We start from the raw sequence: 15,076 nt of genomic DNA on the forward strand, positions 1-15,076 counted from the left end.
TCATGAAAGAGCTTTGCATAAGTAATTAATGGTGATCAAGTGAAGTGAGCTGGCTTGTAATTGCTTTTGAGCATGCAGTAATTCAGCAGTAACCTCTTTTAGATGGTGTAAATAGCTGTGCCTCATGGAAATGTACAGTACAGTGTAGAAATTTTTTTTAAGCCCATGATCCTTCAGAGTTACCTTAAGGAATAATTAGACTTGGCTTGGATTTTGCTAAACAACCAGTTAAGTTTCCTGATCTTTTTGTCATTTCTTCACTTGTGTCACATCTCCAGTAGTCCAACCTAAGTCTTCATTATTATTTTTACTTCTAGAATTCAGTTCTTGCAACAGAACTTTGCTGTGATCTGTCTATAATCTGTCTCCTTCAAAATCTTGAAGCAGTTGCTGGAAATAACCAAGACATCCTTTCACATAACTAGAGTTCTAGAATGAGATTATTCCTATTCAGAAAGTTGAACATTTTTGTTGTCAGAAGGAGGAAAATGTTATTGCTTTACCAATCATTAAAAGGGCTCTATTCTGCTTTAAGGAATATTGCTGCTACTTTTAAAAGAAAAAAATTAAGAATGAACAACAGGCATCACTTCTATCACATCTACATTGTATGACCATTTCCTCTGTGGATAGCATTCATTTGGGACAGTCTCTGAATGTTATATAGCAGAGGATTTTCTTTGGGCTTTTACAGCTGTATGCAGTACTTAAATAGGCTTCGTGTATAGTAAACCAGTAAACACTTGCGAAACAACTTGGGCAGGATAGAACTAGTTTATTGGTGATTACTCCTCTGATAAGTATTGTGAATTAGAGCCTGTGCATTTTTAAAGCAAAAAAAAGGTGACATTTTTCAAGGCACAGTAGTAAATTCAGGAGCACTGTGACCATGGCTATACTTTCCTACTTGTTTATTTCCTGCTTCCTACTTGAAACTTTTTTTGGTCTTTCGCTGACTGTGAAGTCTATCTACTTTTCTTTCGTAAATACTGGATCACTGTGTTCTTTACTTGCTTCTTATTGAATGTTAAATTACTTTGTCTACACTTCTCTAGTGTGCACATGGATCTCCACTCAGTCTCTTGAGTAGTCCTTTCAAAGACTGATTAGAATTAAGTTGTTTGAAATTACTTTTTGCCCCTCTCCTCTCAAAATCCATTCTGTATATTGACTATAATGCCAAAAACTAACTTCACATTATCTAATAAATTACTCTTTAATTTGCATCATCGTCATACATGGTGGTCAAGTGATATTTACGGAGCTCATAAACTTAAAACATAAATGGAACAGTTTCCCCTATTAAAGTGAGTAGCATAGTGCTTTCCAGTTCTCATTTTCTCGTAGGCCACATACTTATAGGTTGAACATTTGTCAGTGACCCACTTAGTGGTGGATATAGCATGCCTAGGTTCAAAGAAAAGCCTGACTGAAAGGATTTTTTGACACTTCCTTGAATTTGACTTTGTTGCAAGTGTCAGTTACATAAAACATAAAATGTAATTAATGAATATGAACTTCCAAATCATAACTTTTGCTTTAAGTCCTTTGTCTTAAAGGCTTGAGATGCACTTCTACTACTACGTGGGTTTTGGTTTTTTATCAGATTTTGTTGAAGCAAAATTAAAGTTGAACTGATTTTCCTCCATTCATTTCCTCATTCCTTCCAGATCATTTTGACTTTTCCTACTTCAAGTGGTTTCTTCTTTTACCAATCATTTAACTAACTGTTATTATACACCACATTGTCTCATATTCATAGTGTCCCGAGCATAAAATCTAGTAGAAAGTGTACAGAAACAGCTTTAAACAGTGCTGTGAAATAGCCACAAGAACTATTGATGAGAAGAAGCCCAACTGATAGCATGTAACTTCTGAAGTATTGCTCACTTCTGCAAATGAACAGAGTATTCCCCTTGAAGGTGGTGAATGTTTTCTTCTTACTGGCACAAGTGATAACCCACAAAAATAAGAAACTCAGTCATTCCTTTCTTTAGGATAAGCTAAACTTATTACTGTTTATAGGTCTGAATTATGGAATAAATTATCGACGTGCACTGATAGTCTCTTGTCTGTATGGAGGTTGAGTAGGCTGTAATTTTGAAGATCTAGGAAAGGGTAAACTGAATATTCAGAATACCTATACACATAATAGTAGACAGAGCACCAGGACAGCTCACTTGGAGAGGTGTCAGAGGTTTTTCAGGCTAATGTGTCATTAAGCGCAAGCTGGAAAAACAGAAGCTGGGGTAAGAGCCAGATGGAGCTGACCCTGTATTAAAACAGTAGGAAACTAAGCTACTTTTTGATACACATTTAAATCTGAGGCTTATTTGACTTGTGGACAACTGTAGATTTACCTTCTGTCTTCCATTACCCTGTTGTGGACTCGGACACATAATCTACTTCAACTGTGTTACTAGACTTGGAAGCAAGGATGTGTTCTGCAGATTTCTGTCTTGCAGAATGGAGTTTGGTGTAGAAGAGGCACAGATGGAAGAGTCCAGAGCTGTTTTCTGTCAGTGTTCATTTTAATCTCTGGGTTCAGGCAATGCAAATTAGTCATTACAGTTATTAAATAATGAAGTTTCTCTTTTTAGATATTCTAAGTGGTGGCTGATTTGGATTAAGTGCATCTAGCTTCTACTTAAACCAAGTAGAAAGTTTTTTGTCTAAACTTTTTTGTCTTGAAAGCAAAAAGTTTAGACATTGAGGAGGGTGAAAAAGCTGCACAGAAGGAGAACTTGTTTTAATTATACTGGCCAGGTATCTCGAATTTTATTTTAGTAAAATTTGTGTGCAGTGGGTATACTGATCTTTCTCCCTCTGAAATCTACAGTCAGATGGGACTTCTCTCTGGGTTGTACAGCTGCAGTGGTACTAGCATAAGTTTGGACTGAAGTCCTGTACATCAGTGAAACCCTTAGGAAGAACTGAGCTTCTGAGTTCTTGTAACCCATTTGGCACTTTCCCACCACGTGAGAAATACCACCAGCTGTCAGACATACTTTGCAATAATTGGGATATCTGATGGGTAGTTTGAAATAGCTACTTCTACTGCATATTGTGAAATGCTTGTCTGGATTTTTTAAAACTCAGCCATCTGTATATGAATTGGCAAACCTCTTAAACAAGCATCTTGCCTTAACACAAGCAGGAAGACTTAAGAGTGGTCCCTCAGGCATCCAATTCCAGAAATCGGATTCAATTTGCTATTATATGTATTGCTTGTTGAGAGCTGAGATTCATCTTTCTTATGTGCTTCTGTGAAGAAAGTGATTTTTTGACTCTGAATTATTGATAATGTGTAATCGAACCACTAATCTTCAGGCAAAATTTCGATTTCTTTTAAGACGTTTTAGCTTTTCTTAACCTTTTCAGGTTAAGGCCTTTGGAATGTCAGATCTGAACAACTTTGAATTTTAGATGGTAACCCAAATTAAACAAAACTGAATTAAATAAAATAATTCACAGAATCATTGAGGGTGGAAGGGACTTCTGGAGATAATCTAGTCAACTCCTCCTCCTCAAGCAGATTCTCCCTGAGCAGGTTGCCCAGGACCATGTTGAGTCAGGCTTTGAGTACCTCCAGGAACGCAGACTTCACAACCCCTCTGGGTAGCCTGTTTCAGTGTTTCATCACCCTCACAGTGAAAGCTTTTTCAATTGCAAAATTGCAAGATAAACGTGCAGAAATTAGTTCAAGCTTGTCCTGAATAAATTACTGGATTTTGTTTGTGCAGCTTCCTAGGTTAGTCTACTAATATTCATGAAGCTTAACTAATAGAATGTCTGCAGAAGAACTGATCATGAATGATATCCTTTGTAATAATTGGGTATGTTCTTTGCCTGCAGTCATCTGGGTGTGTTTAATGTGAAAAACAGATCACATGAACAAAGGGGTAGTAGAAATAACTTCTGCACATCTTTTTGTGTTCACTCTGGAATTAGAGAGTAGTGTATTGGGAATGTCTTACATGAAATAGCTTTCTCTTAGAGATTTTAATGTCTTTTAAGGTTGTAGTTTAAATGGGTTCCTTCCTAGGAGATTAATAATAACACCAAAAATCATTATTTCTGTATTAGGAGATAAGACTAAAATAAAAGACATGCACGAAAAGTGACACTCCTTTAAGTTGCTCTTTTATGGGAACACTGCTGGGAAGACTTTCTACAGACAGTGGGAGTGATGGAGGTGACAGGTATAGAAATTGCTCTACTGTAAGCAAACTAATAAGGAAGAAGGGACTTCTAGGATAAAGAACTTAGCTATATCTAGGTAGAGCAGTAAATGAATACAGAAATGCTTCTGCATGTTTCTGTATTGTTTGTTACAGAAACACCAAATTCCTGAGGTTGGAGGCACTTCTGCAGATTGTGTAGTCCAATCTCCTGCTCAGAGCAGGGTTGTCTAGAGCAGGTTGCTCAGGACTTTGTCCAGTTGGGTTTTGGGTGTGTTTTATTAATAACTTCGCATACATTAACCTGTTCAAGGCTTCATCTAGCCAATTTATTTGCGTTTGTGTGTACTGTTTTGGGGAGGAGATTGGGAAGAATGGGGGTAGCTTGGGGGCGGGGGATAGTGGTGGTGTCTTCTAACTTTTGGTGCTATGGTAGACTAATTTGTACAAAATTATGAATGCCAGCAGTGGTGGGCTTGTTACTAAACCCTCTCTTGTCCTATTTAATCAACTACAAACTTCCTATCAGTTTTTTGCGTTATGTACTATTTAATGCATGCTGTATAGATACTATACAAGAACTCAATACAGCATAGGTTCCTTAATATCTTTGCTGGCAATAAATGAATTTGCTATTTGTGCTTTATGCAGTATTATTTATCCTTTTATATTGTTATATCTCCAAGCTAATCTTTCAAACTAGCATTTTGTGAATTGGATATATTGGATGCTTCCCTTTTGGCTTGTTGACTGGTTTTTGGACCTCATTGTTTCAGTTTCTAGAAAAGAATGGTCAAGGAGTATGGGAGAGTGTTTCTGAAAAGGTCTGTGCTAATGAAGGATAGCATTCTTACTAAGTGGTATCCTTTTGCTATGTTAAATTCTTCTATTTATTTGCATTCTTATGCACTAAAATTGTTTTTAAATGTGTATGCTGAAGGCAGCTAGTTAAGGATGGCACACTTTAGGTTTTGAAGTTGTCATGAGATGACTACTGCTAAACTCCCAAGTTATTAACATGAAATGTTTAGACAGAATACGCTGTTAGAAATGGGCTGTGGTTCAGTGATTTAGAGCTAATTTAAAATGCTTTATGTCCATCTGTCACCTGAATTACCAATGCTAAAAGAACATGGAAATGTTGCATCTTTGTTGGATGATACTTACCTCATGACCAGTTATTTGTACCAGTTGTTTTGAATATAGGAACAAAATGAGCCTTTAAACCCCTTGTTACTGAGAGGCTCTATTTAGTGTATGAATAACATCTGTAGAAATGTTCGGCTTCAAATCTGGTTCAAATTGGATATTGAAGTATATCTGAAACACGCTCATTTTCAAGCATGGGTTCACAATTTTGCCTTTATACTTTTTATGTTCAATTAAAAAGTTCAAAAGTGAGTGAGTAGTGGATTTTTTATGTCATCTTAACCTTGAAGCTCCTTCATTTCCTCTAGTCTGCAATGGATCATAACAAACTCCTGAGCCTATTTTGCATAGCAATTCTGAAGTCTTCCATTAAACTGACTGTAGCCACTTCTGTGTTGATCTTAGGGGCAGTCCTTGGGAACAGAAGAAGCTAGTTAAAAAAAACACTACTAACCTTACTGGAAAAATTAGGTGTTGTGATCCTTCAGAACTTTGTTATTTGGGGTAGATACTGTTTTTAATACAAGCAATTTTTGCTCAGCGTGTCTATATAGGTTTTAAACACTGTTAGTTATCCATTGCGTAGCACTGCAGTAGTAATGATCACTCTTCTTCCTCTTTTTAATCAGGACAGAGCTTGGGTTATGGTTTTGTGAACTACGTTGACCCCAAGGATGCCGAAAAAGCTATAAACACTCTGAATGGATTGAGACTTCAGACTAAAACCATAAAGGTATGTAGTGTTAATTATGATTTAAAGAAAATGAAGTGTCTTGACTTCTCGTTGATCATATGCATGATTTGTTTTCCCTTTCTAAGTGTAACTTAAGCATTCTGCTAATGGCAATAGAATAGACTAGGACTTCACCGTGTAGCAGATGGTTAGTCCTCTCTAGTCGGTTTAGATCTAGAGAGGTAGATTATGGTTAAGTATAGAAAATGTCATTTTTTTTTATGTACTTTAACATTTTAGATGTGCGCTTGAATTGTTTTAACTGAGAAATTACTATATGCTTTAGTTGCAGCAATGCAATATTGCATACAGTGTGAACACTGCACTATGTGCTCTCTCCTTACTTTCTCAAAGATGATGGTATAACTTCCTTATTAATACTGCCTTTTTTAGGTTGCTAGTGTCTTGTTTCTTACAAATCCTTAAAATGAAATGCTGAAATAACTATTTTGGTAATTTGTGAATTACTGGACTCCTAGGGCTCTAGCCTGTAGGTCTCTAATGTTTGGGATTCCTGGTTTTTTGGTTGTGTTGTAATGCCTGCATCTCTTGTTTACTAAATCCAGTTTCTTGAATTTCTAGAAGCAGAAATCTTAAGAGTTACTTTCTCATCTACTGTCTTATTTCATTATCAGAAGAGTGAGGATACTCATTTGAGGAATTGTTTGGGCTCTGAAATCTTGAGAGAGCAGAGATAAATTTTATCAGGGATTGCAGATTTTTGAACATACTTCACAGGTGTTGGTGCCTGAAGATAATTCATGTTCCAGCCAGCCCATTCTTCCTCATTAAAAAGCAGGGTTTGCTAGCTGATCACTCGAATAGTGACTGCCCTCTAACTAGGACCATGTCTGAGCCATAGGATAAAGCTCACCTCTAAAAAGTTAGAACTTATAAAGCAATGCAGAGCCACATAAAGATGGCAGAGGCAAAACTAAGATGGCAGTAATTATGGTTAGCGTGCCCTACCTGTTCTGGATTCATAAGATTTAATAAAGTGGATTACATTATTTGAAACTTAAATACTGCTGTTTAACAAATGGTGAATCATGACTCACAATAACAGTGGATGAAAGACATGGATAGGTGCTCTGATGCAGAAAGCTCCCTATGTGCTTCTGGCAGACTTCTTGCCCACAGGCGGACTCTCCCACTTTCTGCTTTGGGGGAAAATTGAGGAAAGTAATGTCATGCTCCAGGTTTTTTTGAAGCTGTCTTTTGGGTGGTAGTGAGAAAGGAAATGGGTTTGCATTCCAATAGTATTGCAGGTACACTGTATCTTTGCATTTAATGTCTTGGATTGGACACATAAAAAATGCATCTGCCCACAGTGATAAGCTGGAAGTTCTGATGACTGTGTAACCAGACAAAAAACAATGTTGTCATAGAGAATCAAGCCAGGTCTCCCAAATCAATATTGATCCCTGAAGGGGGTTTCCAGTGACTTACTTTATACTGCCAGTATATGAATTCTTAATCCTCTTTCATCTTGATAAGTGATTAATGCAAACAGTCACTGTATTTCTGTAACTAAAAACTGATTGTAAAAAAAGTTGGGGAAAAAAGTGAAAATGGAGTAGACAGATGTGGGTGATGACACTGGTGCTTTTCCTTTCCTGCCTTCCTAGGATGTGGAAGTAGAATTGTAGGTTATAAACAATACCAGACAGTGACCCTTGCAGTGAGACTGAAGCCTATGTGTATATTTTCAGGGATTTGTGCCTTAGATGTCCTTAGCTAAAGAATATCTGAAACATTTGAGTTGTCACAAGCTGAAATGATGACCTCTTCACCAAAATAAAGAAAAAATCTTTGTTTAGTTAGAAAAAAGTAGCTGTAAATGTTGCTTGTTCATGTTACAGGTAAAATTCTGGCTCTAGCTAACCACGTTCAGCCCTGTTTAACTTCAGCAGCATCATTCAGTGTTAGTGTGCATGACTTGATAGGAAAAACTGCTTTACTTCCTTCTCCTTTACTCTTCTTGGACAGAAGCTGGGTTTCAGGCCATATTTTCATGACTGGATTCTCCCAAGATGCTGTTTAAAGAGGCTGGGTTTACTTTCTTCCACAGTGCAGAAGGGGCAGAGAGTAAGGGGATCCCTAGTATGTTTTAAGACTAAGGCACTTGTATATTGGACAGTTGCTTCTCCCATTAAAAGAACTAAGATGTCTGTGTGGCAGTGACTTGAAAGAAGATTTATCAAGAGTGTCTGCCTTTATCTGTGAACCTAGAGAAATGCCCAGCCTACTGTGAAGCACTTAGTAATTCACATATTCATCAGATCAGCTTGGAGGCAATACTGAGCAGAGGTAAAGCTGATGTCTGAGGCCTTTGCTGCCTCTTGGGGCAACAACTGGGGTGGAGGGAATCACCTATGAGATCTCAGTGCCAAGACCTTTGCAGAGGCTACTTACAGTTTATAGACCACAGTGTTCCTATTTGTCCAGAGTTGATACTTCAGTTAAAAAAAAAAAAAAATGTTTGGCAAACTCGGAATCCAACCCTTAGATTTACTTTCAGCTTTAAAGAATGGCTATCATTGAGATTTTTATATATACCTTCATATGAAAAATGATGGAACAGGATAGTGTTAGTGGATATTTTGACTTCAAAAGAAAAAAAATAGATACTTGTTCTCTCTGTACCTTTTTTAGGACTTCTGTAGAAATGTTTTAGTAGTTCACTAGATTGATGGTTGAAAGTGTTTTCTGTTAGTCTACAAAACTGGAAGCAACCTCATTGGTTAGGTGATGAACCCTTACATTGTAGCTGAACTGAGAGCATTCCTGCTCGGAGGGAATTGTCCTGATCCTGATGTGTGATGTTCTAGATTGGGGCCATGACACATACCTCTGATCCACTGTTTCTTACTAGCCTGTTAGTCATTAGATGTATTTCTCTGATCCCTAAAAGAGGATGCCACCTACTGTTTTCTTGAAATAAAATATACTGAAAAGGTGGATTTGCAAAATGCTGGTTTAAGTTTTTCTGTATGGGTAATGACATTAAAAGCTATTACCTGACACCTTTTTAAAAAGAACATGTTGTGGAATACTTTATGGAATACTTTATTGAACTGTTAGCAAAGTATCTTAACCAAATTTCAGATCCATACCTCCAAAGCAAGTCATAGCAGTCTTAGTCTTGTCTAACCTGGTAACAGTTGTGTTGCCTTCTGATTTGACCTGAACATTAAAACTGTGGGGTGGGTATGCATTGATGTTGACGGCACATCTAGGTGTGTTAGATACCTGAACCCCACTCTGCTAGACAAAATACCTACACATATTAGATGGTGCTCTATGGCATTATTTATGGTTTATTTGCAATGTAAACAGGCTTATTTGTGTTGCAGGTAGCCTGTGAAGTTTGGGCTTCATTTCATTATGCAACTTTAGCATGAAAAACAGTCATATCTTAGAAGAGGTAAAGCATTTTCTGTGGCTTCTCTTTTGGAAGAAGCTGCCTGCTGGGAAGCACCTCAGCTCTGTTCTATTTAAGAGTCAGTGAAAATGTGCATTTCTGTGCCTGGAGTGATTTTTCTGCTTACCCACTTGCTTGTCCATGACTTTTTTTTATTTAGGTGGTCCTGGAAAGATCAGTTCTTTGCAAATGTGGAAAACTCCGAGGAGCAAACAGCATATAAGAGTCACTGACTTTCACATAGTGATAAGAAAATTTGGTGCATGTTTTGTTGGCTTGGCTTCTGCTTGGGAGAGGGGAAATCCTGAGTGGCTTCCCCTCCCCTTGCTCCTGGGAAAACTCCTTCAAAAAAAAAAAAAAGTTGAATTTATTGTGGGATTATCTGAACAGGAATATCTTTCAATGTGGTGTAAAAGACTTCTACATGAACAAGAAAGTGTAGTAAGGTCCTCTGTCTAAAGAGGAATGGACAAATAAATGGCCTATCCTTGAACTGGCATAGGGTTGTTTAAGATGTCGAATAGGAGGCAGCTTTTTATGTAGATTATTAGGGGTAGCAGGAGGACACAAGAAAATCTTTGGCTTTTCTCCATGGATGCTAGACTGCTTGAATGATCGGCATGGTCTTCGGTGGATCATAGCTGCCAAAAGGACACTGCAGATGGCAGCAATGTAGTACTTGTTCCTCCCTCGCCAGGTGAACTGGGGCTGAGGAGCTTCCTGCTGTCCTGTCCCCAGCTCTCCAGTGTGAGAGGGCCTGAAGTAGCAGAGCCCCTGCATGTGGGAGCAGGCAAATGGTTTTCTAACTCATTAGTGCTGGTGATACATGCATAGACATGTATGTAAATATGCTTTGGAAAGGGGAAAGAAAATAGCTTGTCCAGGCTAGAGACCTAGGAGTTGTCCTTTTTTATAAGATAGCATTGATTATCTAGCTGTATTTTACCTAGCTAGTGCTTCTTAAAAATCAGAATTGGTAAGGTTTCCTCCTCTTTTAAATTCTTTGGACTATTGGGGTGTTTACATGGGTAATTATCACCTGTCAGGGGAATGGAGATTTAAGAAATATTTTATCTAAAGTATTAAATGTGTAGGTTTTCTTCCCACTCCTCTATAGCTTTGCATATATTAAAAAAAAAAAAAATCAGGCTTAACATGTAACATTCTGCCAGCTTCCTGTTGGAATGAGGTTTGACAAATTCTTTGGCTACAGGCACAGATGTCCTACTTTGCCATCATCACCTAGTTAACTGCCCTGCTGTAGAAAGCTGTGTAACGAGAAGAGCTAGTTATGACTTCAGTTGAAGAGTTAATACTGAACTATCAGCTTTACAAATGCCCAAAGAAGTGCAGTACAGCAAAAGAAGACTTGAAGTGACGGATGTGCCACAACTCTGTTAGTGTCCTCTGAGGCAGAGCATCCTGAAAACTTGTCATCATGCAATGCAATTTCACTGGTGCCTTGCACCATTACTTAGATTTACAACAAGATGCATTTTAAAGGAATTATCCTCTAACTTAAGTACTCAAGATCTCTACCTTTATGAACTTCTACCTATTACAGTACTCTTGAAAATGCTGTGTACACTTAATGGAAAAATAACAAAATGCTGAAAAAGGAAACATGCTAGTTTGATTTCCAAGTTAGTGCAGCAGGTAAAAGATTGAGATTGTTCCTATCTTCACCATTGGTACTTGTAGAGGAAAATTTTGGTAGTGTCACTTTCTGTAGTAATTTTTTTCATTAACTAATGTCCCTGGGGAGCAACGAAATATGAGTTGTGTAAAAAAGTCTATTAAAATACCAGAGGCAAGTGAGCTGTGAAGGTGAGAGAAACCCTCCTTACCTTCTCGATTTTTTTTTCGTTCCAGCACTAAGGAACATTGATCTAGTGAGTAGCAAAAGGGGATCCTATTTGGAGGTTTAATTAAAGCTAGTGAGTTTTACTGATGCTATCAATCAGCAAAGATTGAGAGGGGGCATGGTGCCAGACCATTTAGTGGTCTTGACAGGGTAATTAAATACCTCAGGACTGTATTCTCAAGGTAAAATTGAAGTGCTCTAGCAGATCTGAAGCAGAAGAACAATTTGTCTTGGAACAAAGGTAAAGGTGTTTTTTTTCCCCTTAAATTTCTGCAGGAGTTATATAAATGGTAATTATACAATCTTTTAGCTATGTTACCGCTAAAGCTTTGACAGCATTTCCATTTTAAACCCCCTCCCCACCCCACACATGCCTCTTCACCCCCAGGTAAAATTTGTTCTCCACTGAAATTCAAATCCCCTCAGACTTTGAATGTTACTTAACCAGCTTAAGCTGGCTGCTTGTTTTTCGTGTTGCTGAATAATATTGAGAGGAGGATTCACTTCTGAATGCATATTGCTGTCACTTCCTGTAAACGGTGTTATGGTCACACAGTTGTTCATTAATGCCTAACCACTCTGAGAAAAATAACACAGTGTCAGACTGAACTACAAAATGTGCTAATCTCACCTTCATCAACTACATAGCTTGTTTTCTGTTTGGACCCCAAGTGCTGTGTTGCAGCTGATTTGAGTTTCTTGCAGGAGTCTGTCCCTGCTTTCCCTGGGGCAGAGGATCCTTAGACCAATGCAGCTTGCCCTAAGGCTGCTGAGCAGGTTTACAGCCAAAAACCTCAGTAGTGCAGTAAGGTCCTTTATGAGCCTGCACAGGAGGTTTCTGACACAGAAATGGAGATGTTAGAAGGGGCCAATGGTACTGTATGGAGCTGAAGGAAGACTACAAGCATTGCTCAAAAGCCAAGCTTTAAGCAAGCAAAAAAAGCCAACAAAGCCGACAAAAACTGCTTGTTACTACTGAAATCCATGATGCATCTTCCTGTCCTCTGCCCTCCCCATGCTATGCAAAGTCCTTTAAATAGGATATGACTTTATGCATGGGTCCGAAACACTGCAAATGCCAGGCATGGAGATCTGTCTGGGTGTTTTTTTTTTAAATCTGTGTAGTTGTTTCTCCATGAGAATGCTTTTACTATTGTGAAATATGGCCACACTTATTTTTGAAATTATGGAAGTCTTCAGACAAATTGACCTCTATTAAGCTAGTGGCTTTCAAGTTTTTTGACATATTAATTAAATATTGACTCTGGGTGTCTTTCATCCATGCAGTAATAGTTTTTCCTGAAAGGTTGTTAAGATATTCCAGTGAAGTAATAACTGTAAGTGGCAATGGATATGTTTTGTGCATTTCTATAAGGTGTATCTGTGGAATGAATAATGCGAGAGAGACCCAAGGGATGTGCTTGCCAGGGTCTCTGACAGCAGCAGCAACTCCCTAGACACAAACACGGAGAAGTTGAAGTATACTTGTTTCCTTCAGAAGAAGGGAAAACTTGTGAACGGATTTACCTCAACTCTGAAAACAGAAGGAGAATTGGGGTCTGCTGGTTTTGAGATTTTTGTTCGTGTTCATATTATTGCTGTGGAGGGCTGGATATTATCCTGTGTACTCTTGTCCTCTAATGAAATGGTATGGGGCTTTTTTATTGGAAGTGTTTGAAATTCATGGCGCTCATACTGACTGGTTGGGTGTGAGTGGGGAGGGAGTGTTCATCAGATCAGAATCAGGAATGCAAAGCATGGCAGAAGGATTTTGAGACTATCAGAAAGTGAGAAGTAAGAAATTGAAAATGTTTGGGGACTAGATCTCCTTTTGTTTCTTAACTTTTCTTTGTACTTAAATTCTAAGTTAAGTATTTCTTATTTTTAAAGAGACAATGATAATTGGAACTGCAAATTTTAAAGCATTCTTCTATATTAGTCCTTTTAAAGACAAAACAGCAGAATTGCTATTCTGTGAATGTAGTGTATAATTCCTATCTCCTATTTTAGTGTAGAAAGAGGTCAGTGAACTTAATTATTGTCTTTCTCCTAAAGCAGTATGATAAACTTCTGATAATATAGGTAAACTGTTGTACTATCTTGAGCACTTCTGGGAAAACCTCTGGTTCTGTTTTCATCCGTAGCAGGATTTCCAGTTGGTTTCTGTTGTTAATGTGCGTGTAGTATGACATTTGCTTCTGTTCACCAAATGGCATTTTGGGTCTCATGTATCTGCTTCAGACCAAGTCTTGTGAAAGACTATTTCTGGTGTTCTTTTGTGGTATGTACAGCAGCAGTTTTACAAGGTCCTCCTCTTTGAGCGGTATGCTGTCCTTAATCAGTTATAACCTAAGGAAGATTCCTAGTACTCTTCCTCTCAGCCATATAAAGACTGGTCTTAAGTCTAAATTCATCCTGGAAGAAGGCTATTGTAAGAGAATGCTAGCATAATGGAAATGTGTAGACCTTGAATCTAGTAAAGGAAAACAGAAGAGGAAAAAACTACACAAAAACTAGAAACAAAACATAAAAAAGGAACACAATTAAGAGCTAGGAACTGAAGCTGCCAACTTGAGATGAAGTGCAATATAAAATTAAAGTTGGAGAAGAACTAACCAACAAATGTAGTGAATTCTGTATTGCAGTTCTTCTCCTCATCCACTCTTTTCTTACAGTAGAATACATGTGTTTAGAATTACCTGAAGACTACAGAATTAATTTAAATTCTAATAGAAACAATGCAGTTTGGGGCCCATTTTAATAGAAACAATGCAGTTTAGAGCCCATCCAACCTAGTCATCATACCTGTGCTTTCGGATCTTAACCTTTGCAGCAAACAGCTCCTTTTGTCTTCATCAGTTCTTATAGCACTAAACAGAAGGAAAGCCAGTTCACCCTTTGCAAGGTCAACCTCTGTGGACGCTTAATCTAAAATTCATTGAGCCATCCTTACAGAACATGGCAACCATTGCTCAGAGGTCTCCTCTACCTTGATTGCTCTTTCTGTCTCTCACACTGTCTTTCTGAGAACACAAATGCAGTTTTTACATAAGATAACCGTATTCAAAATACCTTGTGCTGTCATATTACACTTGGCTCTTAGCCTAAGCAAGGCCAAAAACAAATATAGGAAGACTGCTTTTTTTCTGTTACGTTGGAAAGTCCTCATCTGGTATTGTGACATCCTCTGTAAAGATCCTCTTGCTAACTTTGGTCATGGCTTTGACTTTTTTCAAAGTCTACCCATGAAAAAGTAAGGACTTCAGAATTTTTGTGTTTAAGAATATGCCTTAAGCATCTTAAATCTATGTCACTGGTGTTTCTGAGGAATGTTTTCAGAGAGCTGGTAGAACCACACAAACATGCAAGATACCAGAATAGTGCATTTCTTAAGAGCAAGATCAACTTGATCTGTCCTTCCTTGCTGAGTCACAAATTTGTCACTCTTAGATGAAGTAAATTCAGATACCTTTAAAATAGTTGCCTGCAGAAAATTCTCTTACAAATTGGAAGAAGCTTCTTTTAGAAGCCATGTTCCTCCTCAGAACTGTGGAACAAGGGATTGTTATCTGGTAGCTACTGAAGGTCAGAACAGGCCTGCTGATCTAATTGAAGCACCTCCGCTACCCAAAGAAACCTTCTGTTGCTTGCGGACAGCCTTGTCAGACACACAGTGAACTCTAGTTGCTAGTTTTCTCTGGCTTGTAAGAGAACCAAGGGTATAA

The 15,076-nt window shown here is 38.0% G+C and overlaps 1 protein-coding gene across 7 annotated transcripts in view; it reads left to right on the forward strand.

Moving 5' to 3' along the window:
- ELAVL2 (ELAV like RNA binding protein 2) overlaps positions 1 to 15,076 on the forward strand; it is a gene marked incomplete at both ends in the record, with an annotated part of 54,375 nt that overhangs the window by 20,053 nt on the left and 19,246 nt on the right. For all 7 annotated transcript variants that reach the window (XM_082337481.1, XM_082337482.1, XM_082337479.1 and 4 more), the window contains one exon: positions 5,960 to 6,063. In XM_082337481.1, coding sequence (XP_082193607.1) covers positions 5,960 to 6,063 — 104 coding nt within the window. The remainder of the gene's footprint in view (positions 1 to 5,959; positions 6,064 to 15,076) is intronic.

The sequence above is a fragment of the Platalea leucorodia genome (genome assembly GCF_965183815.1).
Source record: "Platalea leucorodia genome assembly, chromosome: Z".
In the NCBI taxonomy this organism is placed as follows: domain Eukaryota; kingdom Metazoa; phylum Chordata; class Aves; order Pelecaniformes; family Threskiornithidae; genus Platalea; species Platalea leucorodia.